The following is a 16,931-nucleotide window of genomic DNA, read 5'->3' on the forward strand; positions in this document are numbered from 1 at the left end:
CGGGGGGGGGCAATTGGGCGCGTGGCAAACCCGCATGAACCAAACTTACCGTTTCCGACGCGATCGCACATTGATTGTTGTGGTTAACGTCCTCTCCGTGTTTTGCGCCCGGCAGCCAGCCTGATTGACAGGCTGGCTGCCATTAGGAGCTGCAACGCGAGGGTCGGGGGGCGGGGGCGGGAAAGCGAGAGAGCCAGACATCATCAGGAAGACCAGGTTGGGGGAGGGGGGGGGGGAGGAGAGGGGAAGATCGGGGGGGAGGGGAGATCGGGGGATTGGGGGAAGAGAGATCGGAAGGGGGAGATCAGGAGGGGGAGATTGGGAGGACGAAGAGGGTGACATCGGAGTGGGAGACATCGGACATCGGAGCAGGTTTCAAAGGTAGGTGCATTTAGTGTTTTCACTTCATTGCATGTTTTTTTATTTAATTTATTTAGTTTCTTTCTCCCTGATCCGACCCTTCATGCCTGGTTTCACCAGGCGTGAATCAGAAGCGGTGGGCAAGCCGCCCAAGTAAGTTAAAAAATCTTTCTAACGACTTAAGTGCCTTAAGTACCTCAATGAGGTACATTTGACTCTTTAACTGTCATCTCGCTGGCTTTAATTGCCAGTGGGACTTCCAGTTTCGAGTCACCCGTGCATATACAGGTGGGTCCCTGGGAAACTCTGATGCCAGCGGGTTGGGATTTGCGTGATTTTCAGAGCCCCCCCCGCCCCCAACGGACCCGCATTTGCCTCCTAAAATCACCCCCTTCATGTTGGCTCCTTTTACGTTTTGCAGTACTGGATTTATCACTATCTATTTTTTTATATAGACTGTGGTCCATCAAGTTGAGGGAGGTCAAGCCCTTAAAATGGAACATTTTTCCAGTGGTATGCATTTCCAGGCATGAGTTAGATATAATACATCAATGATTCATTTCAACCTTAACCACAGTAAAGCTTCCAGATTACACCAGTTAAATTTCCCACATATAGTCTGTACAAATTTAGAGATTTCAGAATTAATGTCAAGTTTAAATCAGCCATTTTCTAGCAAGAATATTTCATAACTGCAATGAACAAGCCTACTGCTCTTCCATATTGAAGCATGCTGTACACGTTGCAGTGATGCCATGCTTGTAATGCACACACATTTCTGAGCTCAATTGCATAAAAGGATCTATATTTTCCTGAACATTATCCAAACAGTTTCTTTAAGTTGCTGCAAGATGTTAAATTGTAGTTTAAATTGTGTGCGTGTGTGTGTGTGTGTGTGGGGGTGGGGGGGGGGTTGGAATTTAAAGCTGTATGTGCATTAGCACAGTCTAAAATTGGATTCTATTTATTCCCAAATGGTCCAAATTCACTGTATTCACCAATTATAATGCCAATGGGAGGAAAATTGCATGTTTTTTTTATATAAAGGTCAGTATATTGGCCTTATTTTAATTTTGTACCCACACATAGATTTAGTTACTGATACAGGAGCCACCTCATCAGACTCTTCACTCAAAATGATAATTCAATTGTGCGCACAGTAATGGCCACTTTAACAATGGGGCAGAGGCAGCTGAAGAATTTAGCTACAATGTGTTTATTCACACAAGTGAATAATTTAACTATGAAGCTAAAGAGTATGGATAGAATGGATGCTGTTTTTGGAGAGATGGGAAGTAGCAAACGTTAGTTATATGAGAAATGCTGCTTCTCACATCCCGAGTTGACCATTCTGGCTCAGCTTTTTCCTACAGAATATTTGCAGACTTGGTTATATCCAAGATTCCAGGTGAGCAAAGCTTGGCTATTGAGCTCATAAAAGTGGTATCTATGAACTGTGCAAATAATTGGGGATTGTCATTCATCTTAACTGTGCCTGTTTTTTTTTTTAACTCCCTTCTTTGTTTTCTTGAGTTTTAGTGATGTTCCAAATAAATAATGATTTTTACTGAATTTCTCCAAATTTATTTGGGTCTTTTGGTTCCTATTTGTCCCTTGATTTTATCTCGATTTTATGACACTAAAATAGAGCTTGGAAAACACCCAAAAAACATGGGTTTTGCCAATCAAAACTGACTTTAATGCTCTTTATCTATATAACCTGGAGACAAATGTTACTGTTACACCTGCTTTTGCTATTCTTGACTTATGATGTTCATATTAGTAAAACAGAGCAGCATATCTCAATAAGGTATTAAAATATTTGTCTGTAAAATATTACTTACAAACTTATCTACACTCTAATCAGGGCTAATTTTATCTACTCTGGATTGAAACTGATCAAATTGTTCTATATTCCCTTTACAAACATTTGACAAAAGAGACATGCTCCATGTTCATCCTATAGATGTACAGTTTGCTACAAGGTAAGACGGTTGATGCCTCAGTTTCCTCCTGGAGAGGACATCCATCATTTTCCATAAGATGGATGTCCTCTAAAGTTGCCAGGCTGAAATATGATGCCACTCGTCATACCTGTGGCAGCAGAATCTGAGTGTCAGCCACAGGTGTTTCCGACATATCAAAATCTTGGTCTGCTTATGTATTTTTAAAATATAAACACATGCTGAAAAGACTATTCCATAAAAGAAACTGCAACCATCTCAGCCCTCCCCAGAAGGGCTTTGCAAATCCACACAATTTCTCCATATAATACTGCTCGAATATTCATTTCACAGAATTGCAACTACTAAAAATTATCATGTAGAACTACAGAAAAAAAACAATTTTCTTCCTCAAAATTTTCTTGTAGCAGATAAATGTTTTCTTTCCAAACATTTTTTGTTCAATATTGGAGTGCAGAAGGACACACCACATATTTTATGTACAAAACTTTGAGATAACTGCACTATTTCATGTGAGTGGGTTTTGCAGTTTTTCATTTCACTAAGATGTAATACCATACTGAGACCTTATATTTGTGTGAAGGTTCAGCAATTCCTTGGTGCTTGGAACCATGTTCCCATTCAACTTTCCTCTTACTCTTTCATACACACTACCATCCGTGGAAAAACATTACTGTACTTAAAGGGTTAATCCTAATAAAGGAGGTTTTTTTTCCTCAATTTGATACTTGGCTTTTCCATTTGATTCAGCAGGAACGTGCCTTGAAACAGGTCTCAGTGAAAAGGTTATGAATAGGACAAAGTGTTTGTGGCTGATATAATTCTGACTTGCAACTTACAATCCAAGTGCAAGCCCACAGGAAACTGAACTTTTCAAACAGAGTCAGCCTTAAAGCAATCTGAAAGTCAACATATTCTCACTAAAGTGTAAAATACTTTTTCTGTGTAAAGCAACTTCTGTTTTTTAACGTGCAAAATTAAGAAAGTACAGTACCAGAAGACCTTGCTTAAATAAAGACCCAGATTTTGCTGGAGCGGGGCATCTCGTGGCATGCCCCGTTGGTTAGATTTTTCTCCCTTCAGCTCGAAAAAATTTTGCGCTGCAAATTGCCAGAAGTACGAACTGATAACAGCACAGTGAGGGAAACAGGGCATCTGGGGACCTTGGTGAATGATGGGAACAACAGTCTATCTCCTTAACCAATGAGATACAAGGATAGAGAAAGAATCAGAAACAACGGAGAAGGAAATAGGGTGAATTAGAATAAAATTCGATACAGAAAGAGAAATAAATAGAGGGAAAGAAAGATTGGATTGAGAGAGGAAAAAAAAAAGTAGGAAAAAAAATTAAAATTTTAAAATTTAAAAACCTCTAGGAACTATTTACTGTCTGCAGGAATGAGATCCCCTCCTCCCCCATTTCAATTGATTCCTTTCTGGGCAAGAGAGGTTGAGTAGCATTGCAGGAACATAAATCTCATCATTAAAAGAGTCCTTACATTGTTAAGTATCAGCCTTAACTTTCTGCGGTGAGTTTAATTCACTTTAACAGCGCAAATGCAGCAATTTCTTGAAACCCATGGGGACGTTGTCGGAGACTTTCCCTTTTCGCGATGCTAACGGCGAAGCAGCACAAATCGACCAGCAATTTGTGGCGATTCACAACTCACGCCGTATCTCTTCCTGTCCACAAATTTCTGGGTTATTTACGCACTAATAATGGCGTGCTCTTTAAACTTGATTTAGTTTTAGTTTTCTTCGTACCTCTGGTACTTTATCCTCTTTCTCTATTATGAAGTCCAATACAAAGCAAGTCTGCTATTTCCTGATTTTCAATTACAATATTACCTGCGTCTGTTTATAAGGGGCCCACATTACTCTTAGCCACCCTCTTTCTCTTAATATACTTGTAAAAATCGTTAGTGTTGTCCTTGATATCCCCCCAAGCTTTTTCTTGCATTCCCTTTTTGCAGCTCTAACTACTTTCTTTGTATCCCTTTGCTGTCCTTTATATCTCTGCACTGTTCTTTGCATTTGCATAAGCTCTTTTGTTTAGTTTTATACTATCTCTCACTTCTTTTGTTCGCCAGGTTTGTTTAATTACACAAGCCTTACCTAAACTTAAAGCCTTGGTTCATGACTCACCCTTCTCCCTCTCAAACCTAATATCGTATTCAATCATTTTATGGTCCACTATCTATTATATCCACTATCTATTATATCTACTTATGGTCCGCTATCCATTATAAGCCCACCAACTCCCACCACTACCTTGATTACACTTCCTCCCACCCCGCTTCCCGTAAGGACTCTTCCTTCTCTCAGTTTCTCCGTCTCCGTCGCATCCGTTCTCACGATATCACCTTCTGCACCAGTGCTTCTGATATGTCTTCCTTTTTCCTCAACCGAGGATTTCCCTCCACTGTAGTTGACAGGGCCCTCGACTGTGTCCGTCCTATTTCCCACACTTCTGCCCTCACCCCTTCCCTTCCCTTCCAGAACCATGATAGAGTCCCCCTTGTCCTCATCTTCCACCCCACCAGACTCCACATTCAACGTATCATCCTCCGCCATTTCCGTCACCTCCAGCGCGATCCCACCACCAAACATATATTTTTAAAATTCATTCATGGGATGTGGGCGTCGCTGGTGAGGCCGGCATTTATTGCCCATCCCTAATTGCCCTTTCAGCATTCCGAAGGGACCGCTCCCTCCGCAACACCCTCATCCACTTTTCCATCACCCCCAAAACCTGCTCTCCTCCCCATGGCACCTTCCCATGTGAGCGCAGGAGATGCAACACCTGCCCCTTCACTTCCTTCCTTCACACCGTTCAGGGCCCCAAACACTCCTTCCAGGTGAAACAGCGGTTTACTTGTACTTCTTTCAATTTAGTATACTGTATCCGCTGCACAAAATGCGGTCTCCTCTACATTGGGGAGACCAAACGCAGACTGGGTGATCACTTTGCTGAACACCTCTGCTCTGTCCGCAAGCATGATCCTGACCTGCCGGTCACTTGCCATTTAATTCCCCTTCCCACTCCTTCTCTGACCTCTCTGTCCTCGGCCTCTTACACTGTTCCAATGAAGCTCAACGTAAGCTCAAGGAACAGTACCTCATCTTTTGTTTAGGCACTTTACAACCTTCCGGACTCAACATTGATTTCAATAACTTCAGATCATAACCACTGCTCCCATTTCTTTGGTCAGCTGGTACTGGTAATGGTTCTGCTGCTGCCATTTACAGCTACTCCTAATCAATCTTTTGTTTCTTAACCTGTCCCATTACCACCCTCCTTGCCTTGCACCATCATCCCTTTTGTCATTTAATCATTCGTGCCCTTCACCCTATCACAGACCTTCCCTTTTGTTCTTTCCTCCACTCCCCCCCCCCCCACCTCCCCGCTTTCCCTGGCTCAATACTTGCTTAAAAACTTTAACTCTTTTAACATCTTCCAGTTCTGAGGAAAGGTTGTCGACCTGAAACATTAACTCAGTTTCTTTCTCGACAGATGCTGCCTGACCTGCTGAGCTTCTTCAGCATTTTCTGTTTTTATTTCAGATTTTCAGCATCCGCAGTATTTTGCTTTTGATTTTATGGTCACTGTTAGCTAGGTGTTCCTTTACCATTAGATCGTTGACTAATTTTGGCTCACTATTCATCACTAAATCCAGTATATTTTTTTTAAAAATTCGTTCACGGGATGTGAGCGTCGCTGGCAAGGCCGGCATTTATTGCCCATCCCTAATTGCCCTCGAGAAGGTGGTGGTGAGCCGCCTTCTTGAACCGCTGCAGTTCGTGTGGTGACGGTTCTCCCACTGTGCTGTTAGGAAGGGAGTTCCAGGATTTTGACCCAGCGACAATGAAGGAACGGCGATATATTTCCAAGTCGGGATGGTGTGTGACTTGGAAGGGAACGTGCAGGTGGTGTTGTTCCCATGCGCCTGCTGCCCTTGTCCTTCTAGGTGGTAGAGGTCGCGGGTTTGGGAGGTGCTGTCGAAGAAGCCTTGGCGAGTTGCTGCAGTGCATCCTGTGGATGGTGCACACTGCAGCCACAGTGCGCCGGTGGTGAAGGGAGTGAATGTTTAGGGTGGTGGATGGGGTGCCAATCAAGCGGGCTGCTTTGTCCTGGATGGTGTCGAGCTTCTTGAGTGTTGTTGGAGCTGCACTCATCCAGGCAAGTGGAGAGTATTCCATCACACTCCTGACTTGTGCCTTGTAGATGGTGGAAAGGCTTTGGGGAGTCAGGAGGTGAGTCACTCGCCGCAGAATACCCAGCCTCTGACCTGCTCTCGTAGCCACAGTATTTATATGGCTGGTCCAGTTAAGTTTCTGGTCAATGGTGACCCCCAGGATGTTGATGGTGGGGGATTCGGCGATGGTAATGCCGTTGAATGTCAAGGGGAGGTGGTTAGACTCTCTCTTGTTGGAGATGGTCATTGCCTGGCACTTATCTGGCGCGAATGTTACTTGCCACTTATGAGCCCAAGCCTGGATGTTGTCCAGGTCTTGCTGCATGCAGGCTCGGACTGCTTCATTATCTGAGGGGTTGCGAATGGAACTGAACACTGTGCAGTCATCAGCGAACATCCCCATTTTTGACCTTTTGATGGAGGGAAGGTGATTGATGAAGCAGCTGAAGATGGTTGGGCCTAGGACACTGCCCTGAGGAACTCCTGCAGCAATGTCCTGGGGCTGAGATGATTGGCCTCCAACAACCACTACCATCTTCCTTTGTGCTAGGTGTGACTCCAGCCACTGGAGAGTTTTCCCCCTGATTCCCATTGACGTCAATTTTACTAGGGCTCCTTGGTGCCACACTCGGTCAAATGCTGCCTTGATGTCAAGGGCAGTCACTCTCTCCTCACCTCTGGAATTCAGCTCTTTTGTCCATGTTTGGACCAAGGCTGTAATGAGGTCTGGAGCCGAGTGGTCCTGGCGGAACCCAAACTGAGCATCGGTGAGCAGGTTATTGGTGAGTAAGTGCCGCTTGATAGCACTGTCGACGACACCTTCCATCACTTTGCTGATGATTGAGAGTAGACTGATGGGGCGGTAATAGGCCGGATTGGATTTGTCCTGATTTTTGTGGACAGGACATACCTGGGCAATTTTCCACATTGTCGGGTGGATGCCAGTGTTGTAGCTGTACTGGAACAGCTTGGCTAGAGGCGCAGCTAGTTCTGGAGCACAAGTCTTCAGCACTACAGCTGGGATGTTGTCGGGGCCCATAGCCTTTGCTGTATCCAGTGCACTCAGCCGTTTCTTGATATCACGTGGAGTGAATCGAATTGGCCGAAGACTGGCTTCCGTGATGGTGGGGATATCGGGAGGAGGCTGAGATGGATTATCCACTCGGCACTTCTGGCTGAAGATGGTTGCAAACGCTTCAGCCTTGTCTTTTGCACTCACGTGCTGGACTCCGCCATCATTGAGAATGGGGATGTTTGCAGAGCCTCCTCCTCCCGTTAGTTGTTTAATTGTCCACCACCATTCACGACTGGATGTGGCAGGACTGCAGAGCTTTGATCTGATCCGTTGGTTGTGGAATCGTTTAGCTCTGTCTATAGCATGTTGCTTCCGCTGTTTAGCATGCATGTAGTCCTGAGTTGTAGCTTCACCAGGTTGGTACCTCATTTTTAGGTACGCCTGGTGCTGCTCCTGGCATGCTCTTCTACACTCCTCATTGAACCAGGGTTGATCCCCTGGCTTGTTGGTAATGGTAGAGTGAGGAATATGCCAGGCCATGAGGTTACAGATTGTGGTGGAATACAATTCTGCTGCTGCTGATGGCCCACAGCGCCTCATGGATACCCAGTTTTGAGCTGCTAGATCTGTTCTGAATCTATCCCATTTAGCACGGTGGTAGTGCCACACAACACGTTGGATGGTGTCCTCAGTGCGAAGACGGGACTTCATCTCCACGAGGACTGTGCGGTGGTCACTCCTACCAATACTGTCATGGACAGATGCATTTGCGACAGGTAGATTGGTGAGGACGAGGTCAAGTAAGTTTTTCCCTCGTGTTGGTTCGCTCACCACCTGCCGCAGGCCCAGTCTGGCAGCTATGTCCTTCAGGACTCGGCCACCTCGGTCAGTAGTGGTGCTACCGAGCCACTCTTGGTGATGGACATTGAAGTCCCCCACCCAGAGGACATTTTGTGCCCTTGCTACCCTCAGTGCTTCCTCCAAGTGGTGTTCAACATGGAGGAGGACTGATTCATCAGCTGAGGGAGGATGGTAGGTGGTAATCAGCAGGAGGTTTCCTTGCCCATGTTTGACCTGATGCCATGAGATTTCATGGGGTCCAGAGTCAATGTTGAGGACTCCCAGGGCCACTCCCTCCTGACTGTATATCACTGTACCGCCACCTCTGGTGGGTCTGTCCTGCCGGTGGGACAGGACATACCCAGGGATGGTGATGGAAGAGTCTGGGACGTTGGCTGAAAGATATGATTCTGTGAGTATGGCTATGTCAGGCTGTTGCTTGACTAGTCTGTGGGACAGCTCTCCCAATTTTGGCACAAGTCCCCAGATGTCAGTGAAGAGGGTCGACTGGGCTTGGTGTTTTTTTGCCGTTGTCGTGTCCGGTGCCTAGTGGTCCGATGCCGGGTGGTCCGTCCGGTTTTATTCTTATTATGACTTTTCGTAGCGAGATTTTACAACTGAGTGGCTTGCTTGGCCATTTCAGAGGGCAATTAAGAATCAACCACATTGCTGTGGGTCTGGAGTCACATATGGGCCAGACCGGGTAAGGGCGGCAGGCTTCCTTCCTTAAAGGACATTAGTGAACCAGATGGGTTTTTACGACAATCCGGTAGTTTCATGGCCATCATTACTGATACTAGTATTTTAATTCCAGATTTTATTTTAATTAATTGAATTTAATTAATTGAATTTAAATTCGCCAGCTGCCGTGGCGGGATTTGAACTCATGACTCTGGATTTAGTCCAGGCCTCTGGATTACTAGCCCAGTAACATAACCACTATGCTACCGTACCCTATTGGTATCTTATTGGTTCAAGAACATAGTGTTCCAGAAAATTGTTGAATACACTCAAGAAATTCACTGCCTTTGGGACTCGAGCTGTTCTGCTTCTCCCACTTTACATGAAAATTAAAGTCTCCCATTATAACCATTCTGTTTTTGCAACAAGCTCCTCTGATCTCTGTATTTATGCATCCCAGCACTTTATCACTGCCTTCGGGAGGTCTGTGGACAACTCCTACCAAAGTCTTGCATCTTTTTCTATTCCTCAATTCTACCCAGAACATTTCTACTGCCTGCTTATCCTTACTGATATCCCCTTTCTAAAGCTGTAAAAGTGTCCTCTATCAATATTGCTACTTCTCCTCCTTTTCAAATTTCCCTGTCCTTTCTAAATACCTTATAACCTGGAATATTTATCTCCCAGTTATGACCAGCTTGTAGCCAGGTCTCTGTGATGGCCACTACATCATACCCTTTAAGATTTGCACTTCTAATTCATTTGTTTTATTCTTTATGCTTTGTGCATTTGTGTATATAACTCTTATTTGGGCAGCAGACCCTACCCTTTTGCTCTGATGATGTTTTTCTCACACTTCTTAACCTATCGAACTTTTTTTTTATCACGCCTGTTGTATTTTTATCAGTTATTTTGTTATTATTTCCTATATTCTTTTTGGAACCTGAAGTATTTATATTACCTTTAATACTACTTATGATTTGGACTTTGCTCTCATCCCTTTATCTTATCTTTAGGCTATTTTCACTTTTATTATTTTCTTTGCCTGATCCCTCCCCCCTCTTTATTGGTTTATTACAAGCTTGCTTATTACATGATACCTTGCAAAATACTCCTTTTCAAGAGGTTTCCTTATTAAGACAAGTTCCATTCTGATTTTAAAGGAGCTTCAGCTCGGTGAAGCCAAAACAATATTGTAAAATGTGATTATAGTTCAGTTTTAATTATTTTTCATGTTAAAAATCAAAGCAAATTAGCAATTAGGTTGCTTTCAAAACTAAAATAAAGTCAAGCAGACCACCAGTTCAAGTGATTTAAGCTCTGGATTTTTAAATTAGGTGGTCAGAATTTCAAATCCAAACACTACCTCTCATTTACACTTGGTTAGTTCCGTTGTTTCATCAGTTCTCAGCCAGACAGGGAGTAGACTACAGAGGACAAAGATCAAAAGTAATGCAGTAAGAGATATTATTTAGCATTTGGATTAGTGATCCAATCGGCTGTACCCTGGAGTGGTTGGTTAGAGGTTTACATCCACTACATGCCTTGTAGTGACTTTACATTTTCAGCTGTGCCACGATGGGGGAAGTAGGAGTTGAGACAAGGGGGTCAATTTTCGTATGGCCGAGCGGGTGCGTTCGTGGCAGGGGAGGGGGCTCCTAAAATTGGGGATTCCCGGGGCAGGTCGGGAGCCCGGCTCCAACCCGCCCACTTCTGGGTTCCCAATGATGCGCTTAGATGTGCGCGCAGCCCCCGCATGCGGGACTCCCACCGGCAATTAAAGCCGGCGGGATCCCACTTGAAGCAATTAATTACATAGTTCAGGTTGTTTACAGACCTGATTGGGAGGATATTTTAGGAGGGGTGGGATTTTCATCTCAACAGAGCGTGTTTCCCGTGCTGGGGGAAACACTCCCAGTTGAAACAGACGTGTTGCAGCCACCAGCCAGTGGGAGCTGCAAAGGTTCTTTTGACAGGTGGTGGGGGAAGAGACCCTCACTTATTGCAGGAGGCCACTCTGTCACTTTGGACAAAGTTTGGCCTGCACCACCCTCCTCCTAACACCCTCCTCCTAACACTAAAATTCACCAACTTGGAACACATTTACACATTTACCTACCTTGCGGACCCCCTCAAACGTACATCTTCCGGATGGGCACCGCCATAGCTGCAGCCATGACCTCATCGGAGGACGAACAGCATCACCAGCCTCGCCGGCCACGCCGTCCACCTCAGACACGTGGAGCTCCACAATACAGTGCTGTGACACATCCACCTGCACAGCAGGAGGGAGGGCAACTGCAGAGAGAGATGCGTCGCAGAAGACACTACCCTCGCCACAGGGTCCACAGACCGAGGCTCAGCTTTCTGGACCTCTCTGAGGAGCAGTGCACACGCAGGCTCAGAGTCACTCGATGTGTAGTCGTGGACATCTGCAGCCTCCTTGATGCCCAGCTGCTCCCGGCTGTCCCGAGCACCATCTTCTTACCTGTCGCTGTCAAAGTCACCACTGCCCTCAACTTCTTCTCCTCCGGATCCTTCCAGGGTGCCACCGGGGACATCGCCGGCGTCTCTCAGTCGTCTGCACAGAAGAGCCCTGCAAATACGTCTACACCCACTCTGCAGTGACCCAATGGGTGGCATCAGGTGTGGGTCTTCATGGTGATCCTCAGGAAAGGGAATTATTGCACAAACCAGACAAGATTTGCAAAGACGTGGCAGTAGTGGTGATAACAAAATTTAATGTGGTTGGCAAAAGAAACAAATCTAAATGAAAAACATGACATTCCGTCATACACCCTTGTGCATCCCCTTTGTGCTCACAAAGCCTTAGCCTTACGTTTATGGGAACCCCATGTGGTGCTACCCCTGTGGCTTCAGCAGAGGTAGTGGCAGGTTGCTCTTGTCCATGCCCTGACCGATGAGATGCTTTGTGCGGACGCCCTCTGGATTTCAGTGCCCGTGACGGCTCCTCCAAAGACTGCTCCAACTGCACCTGTGCAGGTGCAGACTCGGCCACCTGGAGAGGAGGCAGTATTGCGGGTACTGGTTGAGAGGGGGGGCAACGGGTGAGACGTGGGAGCGCTTTGAGCGGCATCCCCACTTCTATGTCCCCTTTCGCCATCATCCCTCTCCTGGGCCAGGCCCACATCACTCCTTCCACCCTGCTGGATGACAGTTTAGAGGACTTGTGCGAAGCCTTGGAAGGCCAGTTGTAACGTATCTGTCAGCCTGTTTAAGACGGCAGAATGTTGTTCACCCTGAATCCAAACGGCCATTGTCAGGGCTTGAATGGACTCATTGTTGAGCCGTGCTTGAAGCTCGATGGAGGCTAGCCTTTCTTCCACCGCAGACATTCCCGCACCTACCCGCGACACTATCTCAGAGATGCCTTCATGTCCCTGTGACACTATCTCGGAGATAACCTCCTGTACCTGTGCCATTCATGCAGGAGTTGGACTCCTCCATCCTCTGCGCGATTGTGGAGAGCGCGCGTGGCAACTGTTCCAGTGCGTCGGCAATGTGCTGCTGCCCCTCGATGACTCTCTTTCTCATGGCTGGCCCCCAGGGTTCAGCATCTGGGTCCAGCTGAGCAGAGCCTGGAGAAGAGTGCTCCCACCGACGCAGACTCTCCACGCTGCCCCTGCCACCAGGGTCTGCTCGTGCTCACATGTGCGTGGTGACTCACCATGTGCAACCCCAACTAACTGAGGATGGGAACCCACCGAGGTGTGTGTATCTGCGCTGGTGGATGGCTGGCTCAGATGTGATGATGCCCCCTCAGAGGCCGGCAGATCCTCTGAGGAATCGCCCTCCGCAGCCACGGCGGTCGCAGATGGCCCTGCAAGAGAACAGAAAGCAATATTAAGCATGTGGACAGATGTTGAGGTGCTGCAGATGCCAAGTGATGTTAAGATCATTCGCTATCATGAGTGCTGAGTGTTAGATTTCTGTCACCAGCCACTTGTGCGCTCCCAGTCTCGGCATCCGCCACGGACAGGCACTCCAGTGTGTGGCTTATTTCTACTGCCTGCAGCTCTGCATCCGTTAGGACCATCTGGTGTGGCGGGTCCCCTCCGGTCCTTGCCCTCTCCCGGGCATTCTGGCATCTCTTCTCCTATCAAGGCAAAACACAGAGAGGCGTGATTGAGTGATGGTTGCATAGTGACCCGCTGCATGCATTGGTGTGGGTGGGGGTGACTGTGCGGGAGATGCATGGGAGGGTGCATGTGAGACATAGCCATGAGATTGTATGAGGATTGGGTTGCGTGGTAGGGTTCGAATGGGAACTGGGGTGGTGATTCCATGCAGGCAAGGTGAGGATGATGGTTGAGTGGATGTGAGGAGTGATGCGAGAGCGTTGTGGTGGCAGTGCAGAAGGAATTATGTGGTGGTGGAGGTGATGTGGAAGAAGGAGTGTGGGAGAATGTGTAAGTATACTCACTTTGGCTGACCTGGTTAGGTCATTAATGCACTTCCTGCACTGGACCCAGGTTCCGGTGACATTGCTGCTGCTGGTGACCTCCTCTGCTGCCTCAAGCCAGGCCTCCTTGGTGACAGAGGCAGGCCACTTCCTCCCATCCGATGGGAGAAACGTTTCCCTCCTCCTCCTGACCCATCGAGCAGCACCTGGAGTGAGGAGTCAGAGAATGATGGAGCAGCTTTGCCTCTGGCCTGCTCCATGCTGACAATATGGTTCTTTGCTGCAGCAGGAGCATTGGAGGACTGCCCCTTTAAATAGGGCTCCTCCTGCTGACAGCCTGTGATGCGGGTGCACAGTGCGCCCGCTGCGCAGGTCTGCAACAGGAAACCCGGAAGCACGTTACCCACGCGCCCAGTCGACCCCCCGCTGGCAACCCGCCTCCCTCCTAATATCGGGCCCCAGGTGTTTCTCCACAGACAGAGGAGAAACATCATAGTATAAGTCACCTTTAGCTGCTCTTATGCAATTCCTAGTGGCTATTTACAAGGCTGAACAGACAGGAATTGCAATTTGGTCTCCTGCTTATCTTTTCAGCTGGGGAATGGTACAGAGAACAGATAGGATGGTGGAAAAAATAAAACACAAAGTGATTTACTAAAGAAGGCAAAAAACAGTCATAGAGCACATTACAATGAACAAGTTGTTAATCCATCAAAAAACATTTAATAGAAAAACATTTCATACTAGATTGCTTATGCAATCTATTTATACAGAGATGTATTGTTATTTTAATGAAATAAAGGTGCAAAGTGTGAGAGTTGTATGGCTCACTCTGGCTTGAATTGGGCCTCCTACCAGCATTGATGGCAGTCATCAAAGGTCCACAGCCAAAGACATTCCACACTAATGACCTAAAAATAGTGGCAAATCCCTTACAGGGACAGAAAATAATCTTTAAAGAAAAAAACAAAAATGTACTTTTTGATTACTCTGTTGGCTGAGTAGGGAGGATTCATAAATTACATAACATATTCAACAATATGTATAAACTTAATTTATGTGAACATCAACTGCACTATTCTCTACTGTTTACTCACCTGCTGTGATGCCTGAACCTGCTGCACCACCTGCGTTGGCACTCCAGACTGCGCACCAGCTGACGAGGAGCTGGAATCTGATCCTGTCTCTGTTGGTCTCATGTTTGCTTCTAAACAAAAAAGGTAACAACTCTTAATAACACATTAATAATATCTGTTTTTACTTGTGAAAAGCTCTTAAAAAGTAAATTGTCAACTTAGATTAGTGACAGAAAACTTAAAATTTAAATAATGATTATAGGAGTTTATTACATTACAGAAACACCTTCAGTTCTACATATTTATACTGTTGTTATTTTACACACTCTACTCTCAATGCACTGTCCCAATGATGTCTCAGTATGAACCTTAGCCATGCTTCTAGCTTTACTTATTCAAACCAGGATATCATTTACTGAAATAGTTAATCTGAAGACAGCAGCAGCACGATTTTATCAATGAGGTCAAAGGTACAAATTTGACCTTAACATTTTTTTTACACTCAGTTTTAACAGGACAAAGTATACCAATAGGCAAGAGATTTACTTTAAATGCATAACATTTATCAAAGTGTGATCCACCTTTATAAAACATAGCAAAACTGCATCAACTTAAAGAAACTGGCTTCTACTGTGATGTTATAAATTTCAAGAATATTACATAATTTTAATTTACATGAAGTCATGAAATCAATCTATTAAAAAAAAATCAACAATCACATTGAGCAACAGTAATCATGTGACCATTCTGTTTGTGCTGCTTTCCAACAATCTCATTGGCTGCTGATAAGCACATGACCAATCTGAAAATTTTATGTTTGATTGACCGGACTCAGTCTGTAAGAACTGGCTGGGGGAAAATAAGGACTCACTAGGTTTCAGATTATACAATAATAGCATCAACATTACAGATTCCAGCTCCATGGACACCCCCTAATAAAGACACTGCCAGACCCCAGCCACTTGCTGAGCTCAGTCCCAGTTGTAAAACCTCTGGTCCACTACGCAGATCGGCACTCAAAGCACCTTCATCCACTCAAAGCTGCTCAATTCGCTAGCTAGGAACCAGACCAAGGGGGGTGGGGGAGATGAGGGGCGTTGCTGGAATGTTTTGGGCCATTTCGAGGAACATCCTTCAAAGCAGTGGTAAGATTTTACATGGGAGCAGAGGCACGCTCAGTGACAGAACTGGAAGAACAAATCGCATCATTTGTCTAGTGCTCAACTGAAGAAATCAACTGATCTGCAAGGCCCAACACTGAGTGAGCCTGTATATCTGCTTAAACGTTCATTCCCACTCTGAAGCAACACAGGTTCTGGAATTTTGTAGAAGCCACTTTTGAGAGATCAAGTGATAGGAGCTAGCTCAGCTGTGCAAGATCTGCAAGGAGTCTTGGGCGGTGACTCAGAGCTCAACAACCTAAACTACACCTATTATTACTGCAAAAAAAGTAAGACAATGAAATCTATATACACTATTAGCCTCATTTCATATCTAAAGAGATTCTAAAATATTCACAAGGAGCTGCTGTCTTAAAGCAAATTATTTCTAATAAGTTTGTAAAACCATTGTTTTCAGTTATTTGGCATGTTCTGTATTTAAAACTAATCTAAATCGGTTTAAATCTTAAATTACATTAACTATGTTATACAATAACTGCAGCAGGGGTGAGTGTCGATTCCCAAACTCAAGGGATATCAGCAGAGTCTCAGTAAGCAACTACAGCAGTGGTCAAATGTCCATCCAGGAACACAGAGGAAGGCCAAGGTAAACATTACAAACTGTACTCTAGGCCCTAGATTATCAACGAATAACACCATAGGAGGCATCCAGGTACTTAAATAATAAGCTGACTTACAATTTACAAATTCCTGGTGTCTTTCTTTTGCCATTATGAATAAAATTTCTATTATTTTATTTATTTCTGTAAATCCTATCTTTAACTTTAATTTCACTTCCTATGTTATACCTCTATCTCTGGATTATGAGGAAAAGACAACCTGTTCTCAATGATATTCTTGATCTAGCTCTTAGGACATGTAGAAGAACAGCCTGGGGAAAATTATCATATGACCTTGTGATTTTCACTCTCTTCCTGTAAGGAAACATCTAAATTTCATCTGACAAGATAACTGATGTCTGGAAACCATGATAAGGGGAAATTATGACCTAACCTTGCATCTCATCACCTCATTGTACTGCATGCTAGAACAGCAGTAGGCCATCCTCTCAATTTGTTTCTTTGTTCCGCTTAGTCACAAAGAATCTGCGACAGAAACTGGTCCCAACCTACTTGAAATAGTTTTGAAAACATTTTATAAACATATTAGATTGGTTCTAATACAATAAAAAAGACTTGCATTAATATAGCGCCTT

General features: G+C 45.2%; 1 protein-coding gene across 4 annotated transcripts in view; it reads right to left on the bottom strand.

Annotated features, from left to right (window-relative positions):
- The window catches only part of rfx1a (regulatory factor X, 1a (influences HLA class II expression)), a 119,861-nt gene that overhangs the window by 58,596 nt on the left and 44,334 nt on the right, over window positions 1-16,931 (bottom strand). For all 4 annotated transcript variants that reach the window (XM_067973108.1, XM_067973109.1, XM_067973107.1 and 1 more), the window contains exon 3: window positions 14,577-14,686. In XM_067973108.1, coding sequence (XP_067829209.1) covers window positions 14,577-14,686 — 110 coding nt within the window. The remainder of the gene's footprint in view (window positions 1-14,576; window positions 14,687-16,931) is intronic.

The sequence above is a fragment of the Heptranchias perlo genome, chromosome 37 (assembly GCF_035084215.1).
Source record: "Heptranchias perlo isolate sHepPer1 chromosome 37, sHepPer1.hap1, whole genome shotgun sequence".
NCBI lineage: Eukaryota > Metazoa > Chordata > Chondrichthyes > Hexanchiformes > Hexanchidae > Heptranchias > Heptranchias perlo.